This window comes from Aulonocara sp. 'chitande type north' Nkhata Bay, linkage group LG16, assembly GCF_057382095.1.
Source record: "Aulonocara sp. 'chitande type north' Nkhata Bay isolate Kocher_YH1m ecotype deep benthic linkage group LG16, A_spYH_male_GT1.1, whole genome shotgun sequence".
In the NCBI taxonomy this organism is placed as follows: Eukaryota; Metazoa; Chordata; class Actinopteri; order Cichliformes; family Cichlidae; genus Aulonocara; species Aulonocara sp. 'chitande type north' Nkhata Bay.
Window position 1 is genome coordinate 38,555,786 of NC_141359.1, and position 19,911 is coordinate 38,575,696.

General features: G+C 44.8%; 1 protein-coding gene across 2 annotated transcripts in view; it reads right to left on the reverse strand.

The window, feature by feature from the left end:
- Nucleotides 1-58: 58 nt before the first annotated feature.
- mrasa (muscle RAS oncogene homolog a) overlaps nt 59-19,911 on the reverse strand; it is a 34,626-nt gene continuing 14,773 nt past the window's right edge. Inside the window, exons 6-7 of one of the 2 annotated variants that reach the window (XR_015125351.1) lie at nt 18,277-19,001; nt 59-16,688 (exon numbers count right to left, since the gene is read on the reverse strand). Coding sequence is in view for 1 of the 2 variants with exons in the window: in XM_086266570.1 (XP_086122696.1) it covers nt 18,902-19,001 (100 nt within the window). In the remaining variant the exon portion in view is untranslated. Of the gene's footprint in view, nt 19,002-19,911 lie in introns of both variants that reach the window. The other variant, XM_086266570.1, reaches the window with a different exon arrangement.

Below are 19,911 nucleotides of genomic sequence, written 5' to 3' on the forward strand. Positions count from 1 at the left end.
CGTTCTGTTGCCAGCAAATCAAACATTCTGCAAATTAAGGCAAATACTCAGTCACATGTTTCTTTATATTTTATTACGTTACAGATTAAGTCACTTGTTCATACTTACTTTGTTCTGTCTTTTCAGTCTTCACGAAGATCAGGTGTGGGGAAATGCCTGCCTAGCATTTCCTCATTTTAAAGTCCTGCTGATGTCACACATGACATCAGCAGGTCAAACCAAGTGGAGGGGTTTCTTTGTCAATAGAAATGCTTCCTTTTTTTGTGTTAAGGTTTAAAGGGATTTGTTGAATGTTTTTCTTTTCATTAATACCACCATTTAGCTGTGTAAATGTGCATATTAGAAGTGTGAAGAGGTTTTGTGTCTTTTTAATCATCTGTGTAGAGTTTTAGATCCCTCAGTTCGAGTGAGTGGTACTGGCTGGGCTAATTGGAGGGAAATTGTTAGCCCTATTTAAAGCCAGTCTCTACTAGATTCAAGAGAGAGACGCTCCACACCAGTTAGTGGCGGTGAGGCTCCATTTTGCTGTTTGCCAACCGCTAGTGATGTGCATACCACTGATTTCCTTTCCGATCCCAAGTAATATTCAGGGCGGTATCGACGATACTTTGTGCAAAACCTTATTTTATTTATTGTATCTTAAATTATAGCGTCATAATGATTACAGGACATCAGATCACTTGTTCTTATCACTTAATAATGCAGAGTTCATCATATAAAACTGAAGTTGTGTGCTATTTGAACACCTTGCCTGCCTGCAGCACTAAAGGACCCCGTGAGAGACATCTGTCTCGCCCTAGCAGCACCTGTCCCTGTCCTCCTCTTCAGTTCGTCTCAACATACGCTCGTCATATCCTGTGATATGATTTACTCTGAGGCGTTTGACAAGGTTAGTGATGTTGCCACAACCATACATGCCAACCCTCCCGATTTTTCCAGGAGAATACCGAATTTCAGCGCCCCTCCAGAAAATCTCCCGGAGCCAAAATTCTCCCGATTTTCCACCCGGACAACAACATTGAAAAACCATATCGCAGAATTCATAGCGCGGCCCAGCCAATTCCAGTTTCCAACAATGGCGGCAGCGACTTAGTTTTAATATTACTCTTATTTCTCTTTCTGGGTCGCAAAAAGACTTTTAACATATTTTCAGGTGAGAATGTAGCTGTGTAAACGTCAAATATCTGAGCCGACACATCGTCTTCAAACCCCTGCGGTCTTTCACTACTTGGGTTAAACATATATAAGTCACTTTGATAACTTAAAAATGTTATTGTTTGGCTTTTCCAGTGTTTTATTTGTTCGTGAGATTAAAGTTATTAGATTAAATTAAATTTAACTTTATTAATCCCTCGGGAGGGTTCCTCCGGGGTTTTCACACAGTGAACATGTGGGAAAACTTCCTCCTGTGTTAATGTTCCGCCAATAAACCCTATACTGTAGAAGAAGAAGAAAGAGAGAGGAGAGGTGAGCTGTGTTACCTGATCCATGTTCTGTTGAGTTTTGTTAATTGAGTTGATTTGGGGGAAGTTTTGTTAATTTATACATTAAATTAAGTTCACTGTAAATAAATTGCTCACCTCTGGGAACCTGAAATGTCTGCGTAGTCTGCTTTCCTACCACCTTCCTGGACGTTGGAGTCTGACTATTCACAGGTTGAAACTGAACTTCTTTTTCTTAAACGTATGAATGGCTGTCTGTCTCTCTATATTAGCCCTATATGCTAACATACACTACAGCTCCCTTGTTACCTTGAATTGGAGTAATAGAAGAAAATGGATGTATATATTTTGACGTATGCAATAACAACATTTTATTGAATAATAATCTTGAAATTCTAGATATTAAAATCCTTCAATCAAAAATGAGCCCAATAGTTAGTTTAGAGCTTTAGTGATCGAGCCTTACATAATAACTTGGTGGGAGAACTTAGTGCTGCTGGAGCAAATATGCTCCTCACAGAAGTTGCTGGGGTTGAAATCTCCGAGTCGCCATGCTGCCGCTTACAGTCTGTAATTGCTATGCTTCAGGCTTTACTGGAGTGATTTTTCCAGTCATTTATACTTCACCCAAGTGCTGAATATCACCCTCCATACAGCTGCACCACAGCGGGGCGTCTGGGTGCACCTTCGACAAGGCCACCCTCTGAGACTTCCTCACCTCTCTGCCTCTGTAACTCCACCTCAACCGAAAACGACTGCAATCAGTCGCTTAGTTTCCCGTTACATCTGCCATTTGAAATTGTGAGGCACCGTGCAATCATTCTAATCAAGCTGTTATTGGATGCCACACGGTGAGTTAAACATAAAGGAGCAAAGTGAAAAGTCCCAGTTTTCTTGATGTCAAAGCTGCTGTGTTAATCTTTTCTGCACCTTTGACACGGAGCAGAGCTTTAGCACACAAACCTTTGAGTGCATAGCTGCTGAATCTGGCTTTCACTTCAGTCGTGCTGCATATGCTTACTCACAGACCGCTCTTTACAGCACATCTTCCTCTTTTTTACATTTCAAATGCACGGTTTTCACTTGGAGCTTCTCTCTTACCCTCAATCCATTTAATAATGCGCGCACTTTAGCACAGCCTACTTCCATGTCCTTAAAATTGTACAAAACCAAGAAGGAGATCCTTTGAAATGCTACTGAAAGGAAGGCCCGCTTCATTGTAACAATCAGTGAGCGTACCATTGCACTTAGTGATGAGGTTCTGCTCTTGAAAATGCAGCTCAAGTAAATCTAGCTGAAAAAAGCTTGCAGAGGATGATGGGAGAGTGCAATTAAGCCAGCCAGCTGAGCAGGTGTCAGTGGGTTGTTTGTTACCAAACAAGCTGCTGTTGCTGACCATGTCCATCCCTTTATGGCCACAGTGCACCAATCATCTGATGGCTCATTCAGGATAACATGGCACCAAGCTCAAATCATCTTAGACTGGTTTCTTGAACAAGACAGCTGACTTGACTCAAACGGCCTTCAGTCAGCAGATCCCTGCAGAGGACCTTTGGGATGTGGTGGAACGGGAGATTCTCATCAGCTGGCAAATCTGCAGCAGCCGTGTGACGCAGTCACGTCAACGTGGAGCGAATATCTGAGGAATGTTTCCAGCAGCTTTTTGATTCTGAAGGCAAAACCCAGCATTCACAGGTTGTACCTAATAAAGTGTCTGGTGTGCATCTGAATGCACAGATTGCTCTAATGAAAAGTAGGACATGCTGTAAAGACCCCAGAGTCCCTGAACAGTGCTACGGCAACATGAGGCTCTGTTTGCTCCTGCCTCAAAAAAAACATCACTCCTGGTTAATGTGTTCAGGCTGCTGTGCCTCAATTTGGTATTTTTCTATTTCCATATAAATGACTTATTTGTGAGTTTTCAAACTACTCGGAGAACTTGAGATTTTTGCCATTTTAATTCTGAATTTGTCCATTTTGGGGGGGTGGGTCCTTGAAGCAGTCTGTGGGTTTGCTCACAATGCAAAGGTGTGCTTGGCAAAGCTTTTGGTACCACTGTAGCGACAGTGAAGTACTGACCCCCAGTGGTGAGCAGTGGTGATGCATTTTAAATCAAAGCAGAATGTGGTTCATTTTTCTCTCATTTATTCATGTAAGTGTGCAAAAACACTGAGTTTAGAGCGTCATTAAAGCAGAAACAATCTTCTAGTTACGGCAAAGATGACCTTTTCTGCTTCATGTCCTGATCATTTAATGTTGGGGGCATGACTCACTGCTCGTCCACCTGGACTCACACTGAGCAGCCTCTTCCCAGTTCACCTGTGCAGGAACAGGACTATGAATGATTTACATGCAGGACTTGTTCTGTGTGCCAACCTGGCCAAATCCCCTCCGAGGAATTTGGACAGGCTTTTTTTGCCAACGAGGCAAAAGTGAAGCTTTCAGCATTCTCACAGTTGAAGTCGATGGAGTGTGACGTCTCTGAAGATTAACGAGGGGAGCTTCTGCTGAGCAAGCAAGGCGACAGGAAACACGAGCAGCCGCTGAACGCCACTCTGATCACATGATCAGGAGAGTACTGCATATTCTACGGATCCACCCCACCCACCCAAAAAGTGTCTAAAAAGATAAATCACAGTCCTGTTATTTATTTTATTGAAATATAATCGACCCCTGAGGCTAGAGAAGAAGGCCACAGATTGTGCCTCGTCTAGCGCCTCAGTCTGACACAGCCAGTTAGAACACAACAGACCTGCCAAAAAACACGTTACACAACTTGTGAAAACTCCTTTTTTGCAAACCAAATGTAAAAGTTTCCACCTTCATTCACTTACAAAGTTTCGGGATGTATAAAACTGAAATCTGTTACATAATTTAAACAGAAACTCTTCATTTACTCACAATCGCCCTTTCAGGATTCCTCAGGGATTTTGATCAACCCGAGAAAGGCAGCAATCAAATGTTTCTGGACAAAAAACAGATACCAGCAGGTAGTTTGCTTAGTTTAGCACGAGCCTCACCAGGAAATTTGAAAAACACACACAGTGGGGAGCTTTTTTTCTTTGTCCAGGTCTGGGACACACTGAGGTAACAGACAATAATAAATTATTTAATTCCTTATAAAACACACAAGATTCATATCAATAATACAAAATGGTATCAAACACACATGATGCAACATTTTCAACACATTCGGTTTTTCTTCTTTTTTCCTGGAGTCTGTTGCTTCTGTAATAGCTGGAGTCCTTTTCTGGAAACTCCTGATCAGTAAATGTCGATCAGTACTGTCAATGTTGTATTCCTCCTTTAGCAGAGGGCGATTCCCACTTCCACGTGTAACAGAGTCATAAATAACATTGTTATAATTACACAAAATGTGTTCTAAACCCCCAAACTTCTCCTTTTATACCTGACTTTTAGGACCTCCAAGCCTGTAGTTGTGTTCATTATCAGTTAGAGCCCCTCCTCATTCTTTTCTTCTTCTTTGGTGCAATACTATAAATACAGTGTACCCCTTTTGCCTCTCCCCTTTTTCTACAATTCCCCTGTGGGAGAGGTGGGTGTCATTTCTTTCCAGCACCTTAAAGCACACATAATTCATATTTAACCACCCTGATGTTTATGATTGCGATTTTAATTCAGTTATTGTCATTATTGAGCCTGTTTTTGTAAGATGTTATAAGTGTGTAGTATGTGTGTGTCATAAATGTGTTTTAGGCGCCATAAATGATAGCATGAATATGTATTCCTTGCTAGCTTGGGAGCTGTGGTGGGTTGAGCTAATCCTCTTCCCCACTGTCTGTATTTGGTCGTAGGAGCTGGAGTGGGCAAATTATTTACTTGGAGGTCTTTCTTTCTTTTACCTTTTTTATCAGGTATGTCAGATTTCATGTTGTTTTTGTTTTATCTTATGTCAAATATGTTACGTGTAAATGCATATTTTATGTTTAATGTAAAAATAAATGCCACGCCTTTTTCTACAATTCCCCTGTGGGAGAGGAGCTGGAGTGGGCAAATTATTTACTTGGAGGTCTTTCTTTCTTTTACCTTTTTTATCAGACACAACGCAGAATCACACCGGTTACACTTGGTGCCGCTGACCCGTCACATCGCCAATCCGCGATCCACCCCTCCTCCTTCTGCTGCCGCTGTTTTCCCGCCTCCTCTCTGCAGCTGTGTGCCAGAATCCTGTGCCCTGTGCTTTGACTCACAGGTTTTTATATCGCATGTGTGATCGATGCCCCGTAATTTGGCTTGCAGGCATCTCTGTCACGTGTGAACTTAAAGGGCAAATACGTAGGTGATCATTTCTGTCACTGTTTCATATTGTTGTCTCAAATTATACAGGCACGGATTGTAATTTTTTTTTCTCTATTGATATTGGCTTTTACAGCCTGTTTTAATTGAGAGGAGAAAACATTTTATTTTCTATGGTGTTTTGATTCTTTGATGTTTTTTTTCTTCTCCCCACATTTCATTGTTTTGTGAAGTTTTGCATAATTGTGTGTGGGGGTTAGGCTCGTTTTTTTTTTTTTGCTGTTGAACAGTGATATCTCACTTGGGCCAACATGTTAAGTGAGGAAACTGTGGATAGCGCTTTGCCTGATCTGTTCTCTGCGGGGAGTAATATGACCTTTGGTTTGGGGAGGGGTCATCAGATTGCTCCAAAGTTTTTTGGGAGGGGTAGGCCAGTAGTCCCGGGTATTGGTGCCCACACTGTAGACCAGCCAGTGATGCACTCACCATTAATGCCAGCAGCTAGCTCCACACCAGCTGCTTGCGAACGCCAAACACACACCCAGGCTGTCACTAGTGACATGTTGAGCAGCTTGATCACTGACTTAGCAAAGCAAATTGGGGAAAATATCACATCCTCTCTTGACTCTATGCACCAGCCAGCCCCCACCCAGCCACAGTCTCCCCAGAATGTGCCCTCGAGCTGCAATGACCAGTCCCAGCTGAAGGTTGTTGTTCAGTCAGACACCAAAGCTCCACCATACTTCAAGGGTGACAACACAGATCTATTTCCCATCGGTGAATGGGAGGACATGATGAGATGTTATCTGCACAGAATCAGCTGTGACACAGATGAAGAAATGTTTGCCATATTAATGTCTAGACTAACTGGCAAAGCCAGAGATGTGGTCAAGGTGTCACTTCGTTGCCGCCCTGAGTTGAATCGGAATGATCCTATTACTGCTGTGTTTGACATACTGAGGTCTAACTTCAGCGACTTGACATATTCCAGCCTGCCCATGAAAGATTTCTACAGTACTGTGCCACGTCCAGGTGAGAACGCCATGGATTACTGGATCCGGTTGAACAAGTCTATTGATGCTGCTGATGAGTGTCTCCGCAGGCGCGGCAAGATGGTAGAGGACCCCAGTAGTGAGGTTGTTTCGATGTTCATTAATCACTGTCCTGACCACAGTCTTACGTTGTCTTTTCAACTGAAGGCCCCTGAGGAGTGGACTGCAGCTGAGGTTCAGAGCCGTCTGGACAACTATGTGAGGAAAATGAGACAGTCTAGTGTTTTGTCTCATAATACAGCAAGTCTGTCCATCCCGCATCAGAGCCCTGTCGCTGTTAACAGCCAGCCCCACTCCAGCGGTGCTCAAGCAGTCCCAGTAACACATGAGCCAGCCTCGTATCCTATGCCCTCTGTTCCCTCTGCAGCCACATGTCAGCCTCTCTCTTCTGATGGCATGGTAAGTGTGCAGCAGCCCTCTGCTTGTCCTCCTTTGACTCTACATGTCATGCCCCCATCTTTGCCAGTTTCTGGCCCTCCTCCAGCTGAGCCAGGTGTTCAACAGATGGTAGCACTGTTTGACAAGGTTCTGTCCATGTGCACTGCATCACTAGCCACTGGTCCTAGGTGCCCACAACCCACAGGTCATTCCCATGGGCACCGCAATGCTCATCGTGCTTCGTGCAGAGTGTGTGGCTCACATGAACACACAACCCATGTGCATTGTAGGCTGTACAAGCTATGCCACAGCTGCTTTGACCCTGGACACATGAGGCGTGAATGCCCACAGTTGCACCAGAAACCAAGCGTTTCAGTCCCTCCTCCCACCGATGCTGCTTTAAACTAGCCAGCCCATGTAACGAGAGGGGTAGCATGGGCAGTGTTGATGAAACCCTCAGAAATGCAACAGACCCAGAAGCCATATATGTTAACTGCTGTAGTAGCCTCTCTGATGAGAAGACTGTTATTATGGGTTCACAAAGAGTTGGCAGGGCTAGTGAGTTGTTTTACACTCCAGTGTCGGTCAGTGGCCGGTGTTCCCTGACAAGCATGCTTGATTCAGGAAGTATGTCATGCACACTAAGTGAAGAGGCTGATAGCAAGCTAAGAGCCGCTGGTGTTGCTCTGATTCCGCAGCATATCCCTGAAAATGTGGTGCTGGTTGGTTGCGGTGGCCTTCTCACACAACCGAAATGCATCTATGATTTGGACATTGAAGTATATGGGACTAGGTTTCTTGTACCAACATTTGTGGTTCCTGGGCAAAAAGATGAGCTCATCGTGGGGAGCAATGTGATCCGGCCCATCATTCAGAAGATGAAGGCTGATACAAAGTACTGGGAGCTTATTAACTCCAATTACACTGGCACTGATTGTGAAGACTTCCTGCAGTTGCTGAGCTGTATCTCACGGTGGTCTGCTCCTGTGTTGCCAGATAAAGTAGGTACAGTCAGGTTGCGGAAGAGTGTCACTCTCCTGCCACAAAAAGAATATGTAGTTTGGGGAAAGCTGCCACCTTCTGCCCTCGTGTCTCCAGGAAGTACTGTCGTTGTGGAACCCACGTCAGCCCGTTCCACTCCAAAGAACATAATGGTGGGGCGCATTATAACACCCATGTGGGGAGATCGTTGGGTCCCTATGAAAGTCCTTAACCCAACAGAGAGCCCTGTGACACTTCGTCGCAATGCTAAGATTGCGGATGTCTTTCCTTGTATTGCTGTGGAGGACCTGCCCATCACTCAAGGTCTCTGCGAGACTCTGACTGACCAGCATACCAGTTTTCCCCCCTCATCAGACTCTGTGCCTGACTCTGCACAGCTACTCAAAGATGCTGGGTTGGCTGACATTGATATTGAGGGCTGTGAAGTGTCAGATGGGTGGAAGAGGAAATTGGTGGAGCTTGTGTTGACTTACCAAGATGTGTTCTCTAGAGACAAACTGGACTGTGGTGAGGTGAAAGACTTTGTCCATCGTATCCACCTCACTGACGACCGCCCTTTCAGGCTTCCCTATCGCAGAGTACCCCCGGCTCACTATCACAAGTTGCGAGAGGTGCTGTCAGACATGGAGATGAAAGGCATCATCAGTAAGTCCACCAGCGAATACGCCTCGCCACTGGTAATGGTTTGGAAGAAGTCAGGTGACTTGAGGATATGCACTGACTTCCGCTGGCTCAATGCCAAAACCATTAAGGATGCTCACCCACTGCCCCATCAGGCTGACTGTCTTGCTGCCCTTGGTGGGAATGCTTTCTTCAGCACCATGGACCTCACATCTGGGTTCTACAACGTTCCCCTCCATGAGTCTGACAGACGGTACACTGCTTTCACTACACCTCTTGGCCTGTATGAGTACAACAGACTTCCCCAGGGTCTATGCAACAGCCCAGCATCTTTCATGCGGATGATGCTCAGCATCTTTAGTGATTTGAACTTTTCCAGCCTCCTGTGTTATCTTGATGACCTGCTGGTGTTTGCGCCTTCAGAAGAGGAGGCCCTAAGACGTCTTGAGATTGTTTTCTCTCGCCTGAGGACCAGCAATCTGAAGCTGGCGCAGAAAAAATGTCACTTTCTCATACGCTCTGTGAGGTTTTTGGGTCATGTCGTGGATGCTGGTGGTGTCTCGGTTGATCAGGATAAAGTGAGGGTTATCGCCAATTTTCAGAAGACTGACCTTATGGATGGTGACGGTTGCACCCCTTCTCAGAGGAAAGTGAGATCCTTCCTTGGCATGGTGATGTTTTACCAGCATTTTATTCCAGGGTGCTCTCGTATTGCGAAGCCACTCTTTGCTCTAACTGCCGGTCAGAAGAGGACTAAAGGCTGCCATGGGAGTCGGAAACCTGGAACTTTTCGCAAGCTCACCCCTCAAGATTGGACTCCTGCTTGTGAGAAAGCATTTGAGGGACTCAAAGGTGCACTCCTCAGCTGTGCGGTGCTGGCACATCCTGATTTTGAGAGGCCATTCATCCTTTCAACTGACGCTTCCATGGATGGGCTGGGTGCTGTCTTATCCCAGGTGCCAGCTGGTGAGGAGAGAGCAAGACCTATAGCCTTTGCTAGTAAGTCTCTCAGCCGCAGTCAGGCCAAATACCCAGCACACCGGCTCGAATTTTTGGCTCTGAAGTGGGCTGTGTGCGATAAGTTCAGCCACTGGCTCAAGGGTCATCGGTTCACTGTCTGGACTGATAACAATCCTCTCACATACATTCTGACTAAGCCAAAGCTGGATGCCTGTGAACAGCGTTGGGTCTCTAAGCTTGCACCATACTGCTTTGAGATCAAATATGTTCCTGGAAAGCTGAACATTGTGGCAGACACCCTGAGCAGGGAACCGTTTGTGAGGCCGTTGGCCCAGCGGCTCCTGTCGGAGCCCTACTTTGAGCTGCTAGAGCAAGTCAGTGGTGTGAAAGATGCCAGTGTCCAAGATGCCTTCCGTTTGACCTGTCAACCTCAATCGATACGCAGTGCTCCACCCTCTGCTGTGCTTGATGTGTCTCTGTCAACTGATGACGTGTCTTCTCTCATGTCTTCGCTCTGTGAGTGGGAGTCTGCTTCTCGCCAGCGTGCAACATCCCTCGCTGGTCACCTAACCTCCATCAGTCCACCTGACTGTGATGTTACTCATGCGCTGTCCCGTGCTGATCTCCTGTCTCATCAAACAGGGGATCCTGTGATCTCCAGAGTAGCCCGCTATGTTGAGCGTAAGCGCAGACCCTCCAGACGTGAGCGCTGTCATGAGAACCAACATACGTTGCGGCTCCTGAAACAATGGGATAAGCTCACATTCCTCAATGGTGTCCTCTACAGAGTCGTGAGGGACGCACTGACCAAACACAAGAGATTCCAGTTTGTGGTACCTGACTCCCTAAAACAAGTGGTGCTGTCTGGCATACACGACAATGCTGGTCATCAAGGTCAACCTCGCACACTCTCCTTGGCTCGTCAGCGTTTTTTCTGGTATGATATGGAGAAGGATGTGCGCGGTCATGTGAGAAATTGCCGCAGGTGTGTTCTCAGCAAGACCCCAGAGCCAGCAGCTAGGGCCCCGTTGGAAAGCATTAAGACCTGTGCTCCAATGGAACTTGTGTGCATTGACTTCTGGTCAGCTGAGGACAGCAACAACAAGTCTGTGGATGTCCTTGTGATTACTGACCACTTCACAAAATTAGCACATGCATTCCAATGCCAGGATCAGACAGCTAAGAGAGTCGCTAAAAAGCTCTGGGATGGATTCTTCTGTGTGTATGGCTTCCCTCAGCGCATTCACTCTGACCAGGGAGCTAGTTTTGAGAGTGAGCTGCTTGCAGAGCTTCTGGTTTTGGGTGGCGTTGCCAAATCCCACACTTCACCATACCACCCCATGGGTAATGGTACCACAGAGAGATTTAATCGCACCCTTGGAAACATGTTACGGTCCCTCCCCCCCAGATGTAAGCAGAAATGGCCGCAGATGATACAGTCCATGACGTTTGTGTATAACTGTACGGCACACGAGACCACCGGCTTTGCGCCATTCTACCTGATGTTTGGGAGGGTGCCAAGGTTGCCAGTTGACCTCATGTTTCGGGATGTCCTTCATGATGACACCATTTGTGACTATGATACCTATGTCAAGTCACTGATGGATGACCTGCGCTCTGCCATGCTCCGAGCCCAGGAACACAGCACAATGGAGCAGAGACACCAGTCTGACCAGTACAACAGAAAAGTGAAGGGTCTGCCTCTTTCACTAGGGGACCAGGTGTTGTTGGCAAACAAGGGAGTCAGAGGAAAAAGGAAGCTCTCTGACAAATGGGAACCTGTTGTGTACACGGTAGTTGACTTGGATCCTGCTCTTCACATCTGCCGTATCAGAGACAAAGAAGGTCATGAGCGTGTGGTGCATCGCAACCTGCTCCTTCAAGTTAACTTTTTGCCCTTGGACACAACACTGAATGACGATGCTGCACATCCTGCTGTGAGCGTTGTCAGTGGCCCCGCTGAGTCTGACCTGGATGGGTCTGTGACATCTTTTGGGGGCACAGGAGCTGTACCTCCTGCCACCTGGACTGTGGATTCCGTCTCCAGCATTGGCGAGTGTGATGACCGCACACTATCATGGATCCATCAGCAATCTGCCGCTGACCCGGTCGAAGATGGCGTTCATGGGACCCCTCCCATAATGGGTGTTTCTGATCTTGGTGGGCTGGCTGGTGATGGAGCCTCCCCAGGCTCCCCTGCTGCTTTCCCGTCCCACACTTTTCATTCTCTTGAACCCAAAAATGTGGACGTGGATCAAGGACTTACCACACGTTTTGGTAGAATCATTAAACCAGTTCGTCGCTTGATTGAATCAATGGCTCAACTTGAAACACTCCTTGGTGTTGAACCTGTTCAAGCAGCGGTTATTGATGTGTGAATTTGCTTATTTCTGTATGTTTTTCATTGCTATTGTTTTTGGAAAAGAATAATACAGGCACAGAGTTCATTGTATTTTGTCAGTCTGTGCAGTCTGATAGTGACGCCCATAGATATTATGGCCTGTTTTGTGTGGTGTAAATGGCACCTCATTTTGTCTATAGAAAGTCCTGGGATCTTGCTAGGCGCCGAGCAGGTTTCAGGTCTCTTATCCTCCTTGGAGGAAGCTATGTTGCTGATCTAATTCATTGTATATGCGATGTGAATTTGTTTGAGGCCATTGTATCTGTTATTGTGGGTTTATATTTTTTTTTTGGTGTACCCTTTAGGATTTTGTGTAATTCTTGGGGGGTGAATGTAACAGAGTCATAAATAACATTGTTATAATTACACAAAATGTGTTCTAAACCCCCAAACTTCTCCTTTTATACCTGACTTTTAGGACCTCCAAGCCTGTAGTTGTGTTCATTATCAGTTAGAGCCCCTCCTCATTCTTTTCTTCTTCTTTGGTGCAATACTATAAATACAGTGTACCCCTTTTGCCTCTCCCCTTTTTCTACAATTCCCCTGTGGGAGAGGTGGGTGTCATTTCTTTCCAGCACCTTAAAGCACACATAATTCATATTTAACCACCCTGATGTTTATGATTGCGATTTTAATTCAGTTATTGTCATTATTGAGCCTGTTTTTGTAAGATGTTATAAGTGTGTAGTATGTGTGTGTCATAAATGTGTTTTAGGCGCCATAAATGATAGCATGAATATGTATTCCTTGCTAGCTTGGGAGCTGTGGTGGGTTGAGCTAATCCTCTTCCCCACTGTCTGTATTTGGTCGTAGGAGCTGGAGTGGGCAAATTATTTACTTGGAGGTCTTTCTTTCTTTTACCTTTTTTATCAGACACAACGCAGAATCACACCGGTTACACACGCTCAGGTGAATTTATCATTTAATAAATGATTTTTCACGGGCAGCCTTCTTAAATTCAAAACTGAATACCGAACAACGTTTTTTTAAATACCTTTTGAATATTTTTAGTCCCATCCTAGTTTTACTCTGTTACAATCACCACAGAGGCAACAGGCACACAGCGTTACGACACCTATCAGCTCGCTTCGTTTTCCCTATTTTTACATTCAGACGTTGTTACCGTGCTCCTCGCTTCTATTACTGATTCAGAAAGAAAACAACATGCCGATAGGAAAGTGAGAAATCGTATTAAAAGTGCAAAAAAAAAAAAAAAAAAAAAAAGATGCACTCCTTCCTTCAAGAGTCCGTATTCATCCAGAGAGCAAAGTGTCAGCTGAAACTTTAGTGCGTTAACAGTACGAGCCATTTCGTATATTATTAAACTGTACATTCCTATCCACCGCACGACCACGAGCACCGAGTCACTGAGCGTGTTGTGTAAAGTTCAAATATCTGAGCCGACCGACACATCGTCTTCAAACCCCTGCGGTCTTTCACTACTTGGGTTAAACATATATAAGTCACTTTGATAACTTAAAAATGTTATTGTTTGGCTTTTTCAGTGTTTTATTTGTTCGTGAGATTAAAGTTATTAGATTAGATTAAATTAAATTTAACTTTATTAATCCCTCGGGAGGGTTCCTCCGGGGTTTTTACACAGCTGAATAAACATCAAACAGAAAACTAATTAAACAAAGTGTGAGACGGTCGGAGGAATCGATATTTCAGGATCGATCCGCACATCACTACCACCCGCCAATAAACCCTATACCGTAAATTAAGTTCACTGTAAATAAATTGCTCACCTCTGGGAACCTGAAATGTCTGCGTAGTCTGCTTTCCTACCACCTTCCTGGACGTTGGAGTCTGACTGTTCACAGGTTGAAACTGAACTTCTTTTTCTTAAACGTATGAATGGCTGTCTGTCTCTCTATATTAGCCCTATATGCTAACATACACTACAGCTCCCTTGTTACCTTGAATTGGAGTAATAGAAGAAAATGGATGTATATATTTTGACGTATGCAATAACAACATTTTATTGAATAATAATCTTGAAATTCTAGATATTAAAATCCTTCAATCAAAAATGAGCCCAATAGTTAGTTTAGAGCTTTAGTGATCGAGCCTTACATAATAACTTGGTGGGAGAACTTAGTGCTGCTGGAGCAAATATGCTCCTCACAGAAGTTGCTGGGGTTGAAATCTCCGAGTCGCCATGCTGCCGCTTACAGTCTGTAATTGCTATGCTTCAGGCTTTACTGGAGTGATTTTTCCAGTCATTTATACTTCACCCAAGTGCTGAATATCACCCTCCATACAGCTGCACCACAGCGGGGCGTCTGGGTGCACCTTCGACAAGGCCACCCTCTGAGACTTCCTCACCTCTCTGCCTCTGTAACTCCACCTCAACCGAAAATGACTGCAATCAGTCGCTTAGTTTCCCGTTACATCTGCCATTTGAAATTGTGAGGCACCGTGCAATCATTCTAATCAAGCTGTTATTGGATGCCACACGGTGAGTTAAACATAAAGGAGCAAAGTGAAAAGTCCCAGTTTTCTTGATGTCAAAGCTGCTGTGTTAATCTTTTCTGCACCTTTGACACGGAGCAGAGCTTTAGCACACAAACCTTTGAGTGCATAGCTGCTGAATCTGGCTTTCACTTCAGTCGTGCTGCATATGCTTACTCACAGACCGCTCTTTACAGCACATCTTCCTCTTTTTTACATTTCAAATGCACGGTTTTCACTTGGAGCTTCTCTCTTACCCTCAATCCATTTAATAATGCGCGCACTTTAGCACAGCCTACTTCCATGTCCTTAAAATTGTACAAAACCAAGAAGGAGATCCTTTGAAATGCTACTGAAAGGAAGGCCCGCTTCATTGTAACAATCAGTGAGCGTACCATTGCACTTAGTGATGAGGTTCTGCTCTTGAAAATGCAGCTCAAGTAAATCTAGCTGAAAAAAGCTTGCAGAGGATGATGGGAGAGTGCAATTAAGCCAGCCGGCTGAGCAGGTGTCAGTGGGTTGTTTGTTACCAAACAAGCTGCTGTTGCTGACCATGTCCATCCCTTTATGGCCACAGTGCACCAATCATCTGATGGCTCATTCAGGATAACATGGCACCAAGCTCAAATCATCTTAGACTGGTTTCTTGAACAAGACAGCTGACTTGACTCAAACGGCCTTCAGTCAGCAGATCCCTGCAGAGGACCTTTGGGATGTGGTGGAACGGGAGATTCTCATCAGCTGGCAAATCTGCAGCAGCCGTGTGACGCAGTCACGTCAACGTGGAGCGAATATCTGAGGAATGTTTCCAGCAGCTTTTTGATTCTGAAGGCAAAACCCAGCATTCACAGGTTGTACCTAATAAAGTGTCTGGTGTGCATCTGAATGCACAGATTGCTCTAATGAAAAGTAGGACATGCTGTAAAGACCCCAGAGTCCCTGAACAGTGCTACGGCAACATGAGGCTCTGTTTGCTCCTGCCTCAAAAAAAACATCACTCCTGGTTAATGTATTCAGGCTGCTGTGCCTCAATTTGGTATTTTTCTATTTCCATATAAATGACTTATTTGTGAGTTTTCAAACTACTCGGAGAACTTGAGATTTTTGCCATTTTAATTCTGAATTTGTCCATTTTGGGGGGGTGGGTCCTTGAAGCAGTCTGTGGGTTTGCTCACAATGCAAAGGTGTGCTTGGCAAAGCTTTTGGTACCACTGTAGCGACAGTGAAGTACTGACCCCCAGTGGTGAGCAGTGGTGATGCATTTTAAATCAAAGCAGAATGTGGTTCATTTTTCTCTCATTTATTCATGTAAGTGTGCAAAAACACTGAGTTTAGAGCGTCATTAAAGCAGAAACAATCTTCTAGTTACGGCAAAGATGACCTTTTCTGCTTCATGTCCTGATCATTTAATGTTGGGGGCATGACTCACTGCTCGTCCACCTGGACTCACACTGAGCAGCCTCTTCCCAGTTCACCTGTGCAGGAACAGGACTATGAATGATTTACATGCAGGACTTGTTCTGTGTGCCAACCTGGCCAAATCCCCTCCGAGGAATTTGGACAGGCTTTTTTTGCCAACGAGGCAAAAGTGAAGCTTTCAGCATTCTCACAGTTGAAGTCGATGGAGTGTGACGTCTCTGAAGATTAACGAGGGGAGCTTCTGCTGAGCGAGCAAGGCGACAGGAAACACGAGCAGCCGTTGAACGCCACTCTGATCACATGATCAGGAGAGTACTGCATATTCTACGGATCCACCCCACCCACCCAAAAAGTGTCTAAAAAGATAAATCACAGTCCTGTTATTTATTTTATTGAAATATAATCGACCCCTGAGGCTAGAGAAGAAGGCCACAGATTGTGCCTCGTCTAGCGCCTCAGTCTGACACAGCCAGTTAGAACACAACAGACCTGCCAAAAAACACGTTACACAACTTGTGAAAACTCCTTTTTTGCAAACCAAATGTAAAAGTTTCCACCTTCATTCACTTACAAAGTTTCGGGATGTATAAAACTGAAATCTGTTACATAATTTAAACAGAAGCTCTTCATTTACTCACAATCGCCCTTTCAGGATTCCTCAGGGATTTTGATCAACCCGAGAAAGGCAGCAATCAAATGTTTCTGGACAAAAAACAGATACCAGCAGGTAGTTTGCTTAGTTTAGCACGAGCCTCACCAGGAAATTTGAAAAACACACACAGTGGGGAGCTTTTTTTCTTTGTCCAGGTCTGGGACACACTGAGGTAACAGACAGTAATAAATTATTTAATTCCTTATAAAACACAAGATTCATATCAATAATACAAAATGGTATCAAACACACATGATGCAACATTTTCAACACATTCGGTTTTTCTTCTTTTTTCCTGGAGTCTGTTGCTTCTGTAATAGCTGGAGTCCTTTTCTGGAAACTCCTGATCAGTAAATGTCGATCAGTACTGTCAATGTTGTATTCCTCCTTTAGCAGAGGGCGATTCCCACTTCCACGCTCAGGTGAATTTGTCATTTAATAAATGATTTTTCACGGGCAGCCTTCTTAAATTCAAAACTGAATACCGAACAACGTTTTTTTAAATACCTTTTGAATATTTTTAGTCCCATCCTAGTTTTACTCTGTTACAATCACCACAGAGGCAACAGGCACACAGCGTTACGACACCTATCAGCTCGCTTCGTTTTCCCTATTTTTACATTCAGACGTTGTTACCGTGCTCCTCGCTTCTATTACTGATTCAGAAAGAAAACAACATGCCGATAGGAAAGTGAGAAATCGTATTAAAAGTGCAAAAAGAAAAAAAAAAAAAAAAAAAAAGATGCACTCCTTCCTTCAAGAGTCCGTATTCATCCAGAGAGCAAAGTGTCAGCTGAAACTTTAGTGCGTTAACAGTACGAGCCATTTCGTATATTATTAAACTGTACATTCCTATCCACCGCACGACCACGAGCACCGAGTCACTGAGCGTGTTGTTGCTTCTAGTGTGCAGTTTCCCTACACCTAACCGTGGTCTGTGGCTAAGCTAACATGGCTTTCAGCCCTGGGAGCGCCGCGCCGCCGACACATTCCCAGGTTACCGTTTTTACCCCCCACACAGATTTATCTTATGACGTAGTCCTGAATTCAGTGGTGCAGTCTGAACAGCCTGTAGACTGAAATAAAGTGACATCACATGGTTTTGGTTAGTGGCCAGCGCAAATCACGAAGCTCTCGTTATCCCTTATTCTATTTCATTAAGACTTTCCTGGAGAGCTTCTGTAAAACAGCACTGAATCTCTTTACATTGCCACAGTTTGTTTTTTTAATATCAAATATAATCATATTTTTCTGTAATATTTCAGCTATAAAAACATGGGAGGAAAAGAAAAGTATCAGGACAGCTGATCGTACAGTACTTAACAGATTGCACTCGTTACCGACGACGACTGAAGAGGCAACCGAACCAACCGTCAAACACTTCGAGACAAAGTGGCTCCTGGTGCCGTCTGTTTGCACGTGAGAAACTAGTCCCGCGTAAGAGTGTAAACAAGGCCTTTAACAGATCGCCACGCCAACCGGTCTCAGTATTCTCTTTAACAATAATCAAACACTTGCTGATCTGCTCGTAGCATTCACTGACACATGTGACACGTTTCTTTCACTTGCCCTCTCGCCGCCCTCCAAACTGACATTTCCAAACCACATCACCACAATGTTCACGCTCACTATACTCACTGGGCTCACCGTCCACGTATCGACGACACTGCACAACATCTATTGTCACCACTCTCGGCTTCGTCCGCTCTGCAGAAAGAGAACAGGGATCCAAAGCCGGCCTCGTCGGGCATCACGTCGGAGCTTTTCCCACCGGAATTGAAGGTGCGTGGGGACAGACTGCTGGGAGTCAAAACCACAAACACCGCTGCTTTTCCTTCCCTTGCTCAAGAGGACAAAAGGTTCCAAGTCCAAGGTGATTCTGACCCCTGTCTTTCCCGGACAGTTTGTTGTCTTGTGCCACGTTTCATAGTAAGTTCATAAATTAGATAACTATGCATTTCAGGGACGAGTACAGATGGGGAGAGGTTCTCAAAGAAAGAAGAAAAACCTTTGAAAAGGACCATATAGTGAGGGGGGCAGGCGTAGCGCTCAGTCCGAGGCATCGTGAGGGGCCGAGTCCAACATTTCAGATCAATTTCATCCTTCCTGGATCCATCGAGTCATTCCTCAACCAACCCCCAGTCCCTTTTGTGCTCCCGTAGTTTGACCACTGCTGGGGAGTTCCCTGACATCCAAAGGTTTGTTGGTGTGTGTGCGTGTGTGTGTGCGCGCGTGTGATAGATGATGGAGATGATGAGCTTGGTCACAATATGGCGCAGTGGAACCTGTGGGAGGCCGTGGAACGCTCCGCCCTCCACTTCATCTTCTTTTTCTTCTTCTGGTTTCTCTCTGGGACCTGTTGTCTGCAGGCAGCAAAAAAGAAGAAGAAAAGGCATAAACCTCTTTTTTAATCATTTGAAAGCAAAACTTTAACTTTGTACTTTAGAATTATCTCATATAAATGATCATTTTTCTCCAGCTCAGGAAATCGTCATTTTAATCTCCAAATTTTACCCACAAGGTCAATTTCCCAAGTTTTACTTTTGATTTCCATTTCTGACGCCGAGTAGTGGGAATCAAATTTAAAAACAGCAGATAATTGCAATGATCCCCCTGAACTAGTACATTACGCCCCTTTAATAAAACTCTTTTTATAACCTTTGCACTGTTTTTACTGAGCTCCAGGCTTGTGTGTCTAATGTTTTCCTGTGCTCATGTCTCCAGAATCGAGACAGAGCCGAGTCCACTGCTATAAAAGAACCCATAAATCCATAAATCAATGCACTGGCTGTTGCTGATTAAGTATAGCATTTCATGAGTGCTCAGGGCAGATCATTCAATATTCTGTGAACCTCCCTGGTGACTGGATGTCTAAAGTATGACCACAGGAGGGCAGTGTTGATTCATCGAGCTCCAAATGTGTTGCAAAGGAAGAGTTTTCTCATGAGTCAGCTACAAGCTGGCAAACGCACAATAAGAGCTTTCCACAAGTCTAGTAATCGTCTTTTTTTAATAACGTGTGAGAGAACGCACTGATCTGCTGCTGTGTAACGAGCACAAAGCCCCGACACCACGAGAGGGATTACTTGTCGCCCTTCGGAGTGTTCGGCCAGACTTATAAACAGGATGTGACCACATACAAAAACCAAATTCTTCTGAAATTACACGGGTCAAGACAGGAAGTGGCTTTGGTCTTGTTTCTCCCCCCCCCCCCCCCTTTTTTTTTCCCCCCATCCTTCCTAAAAACACTTTCACAGTCCAGCGTTGCGCTGC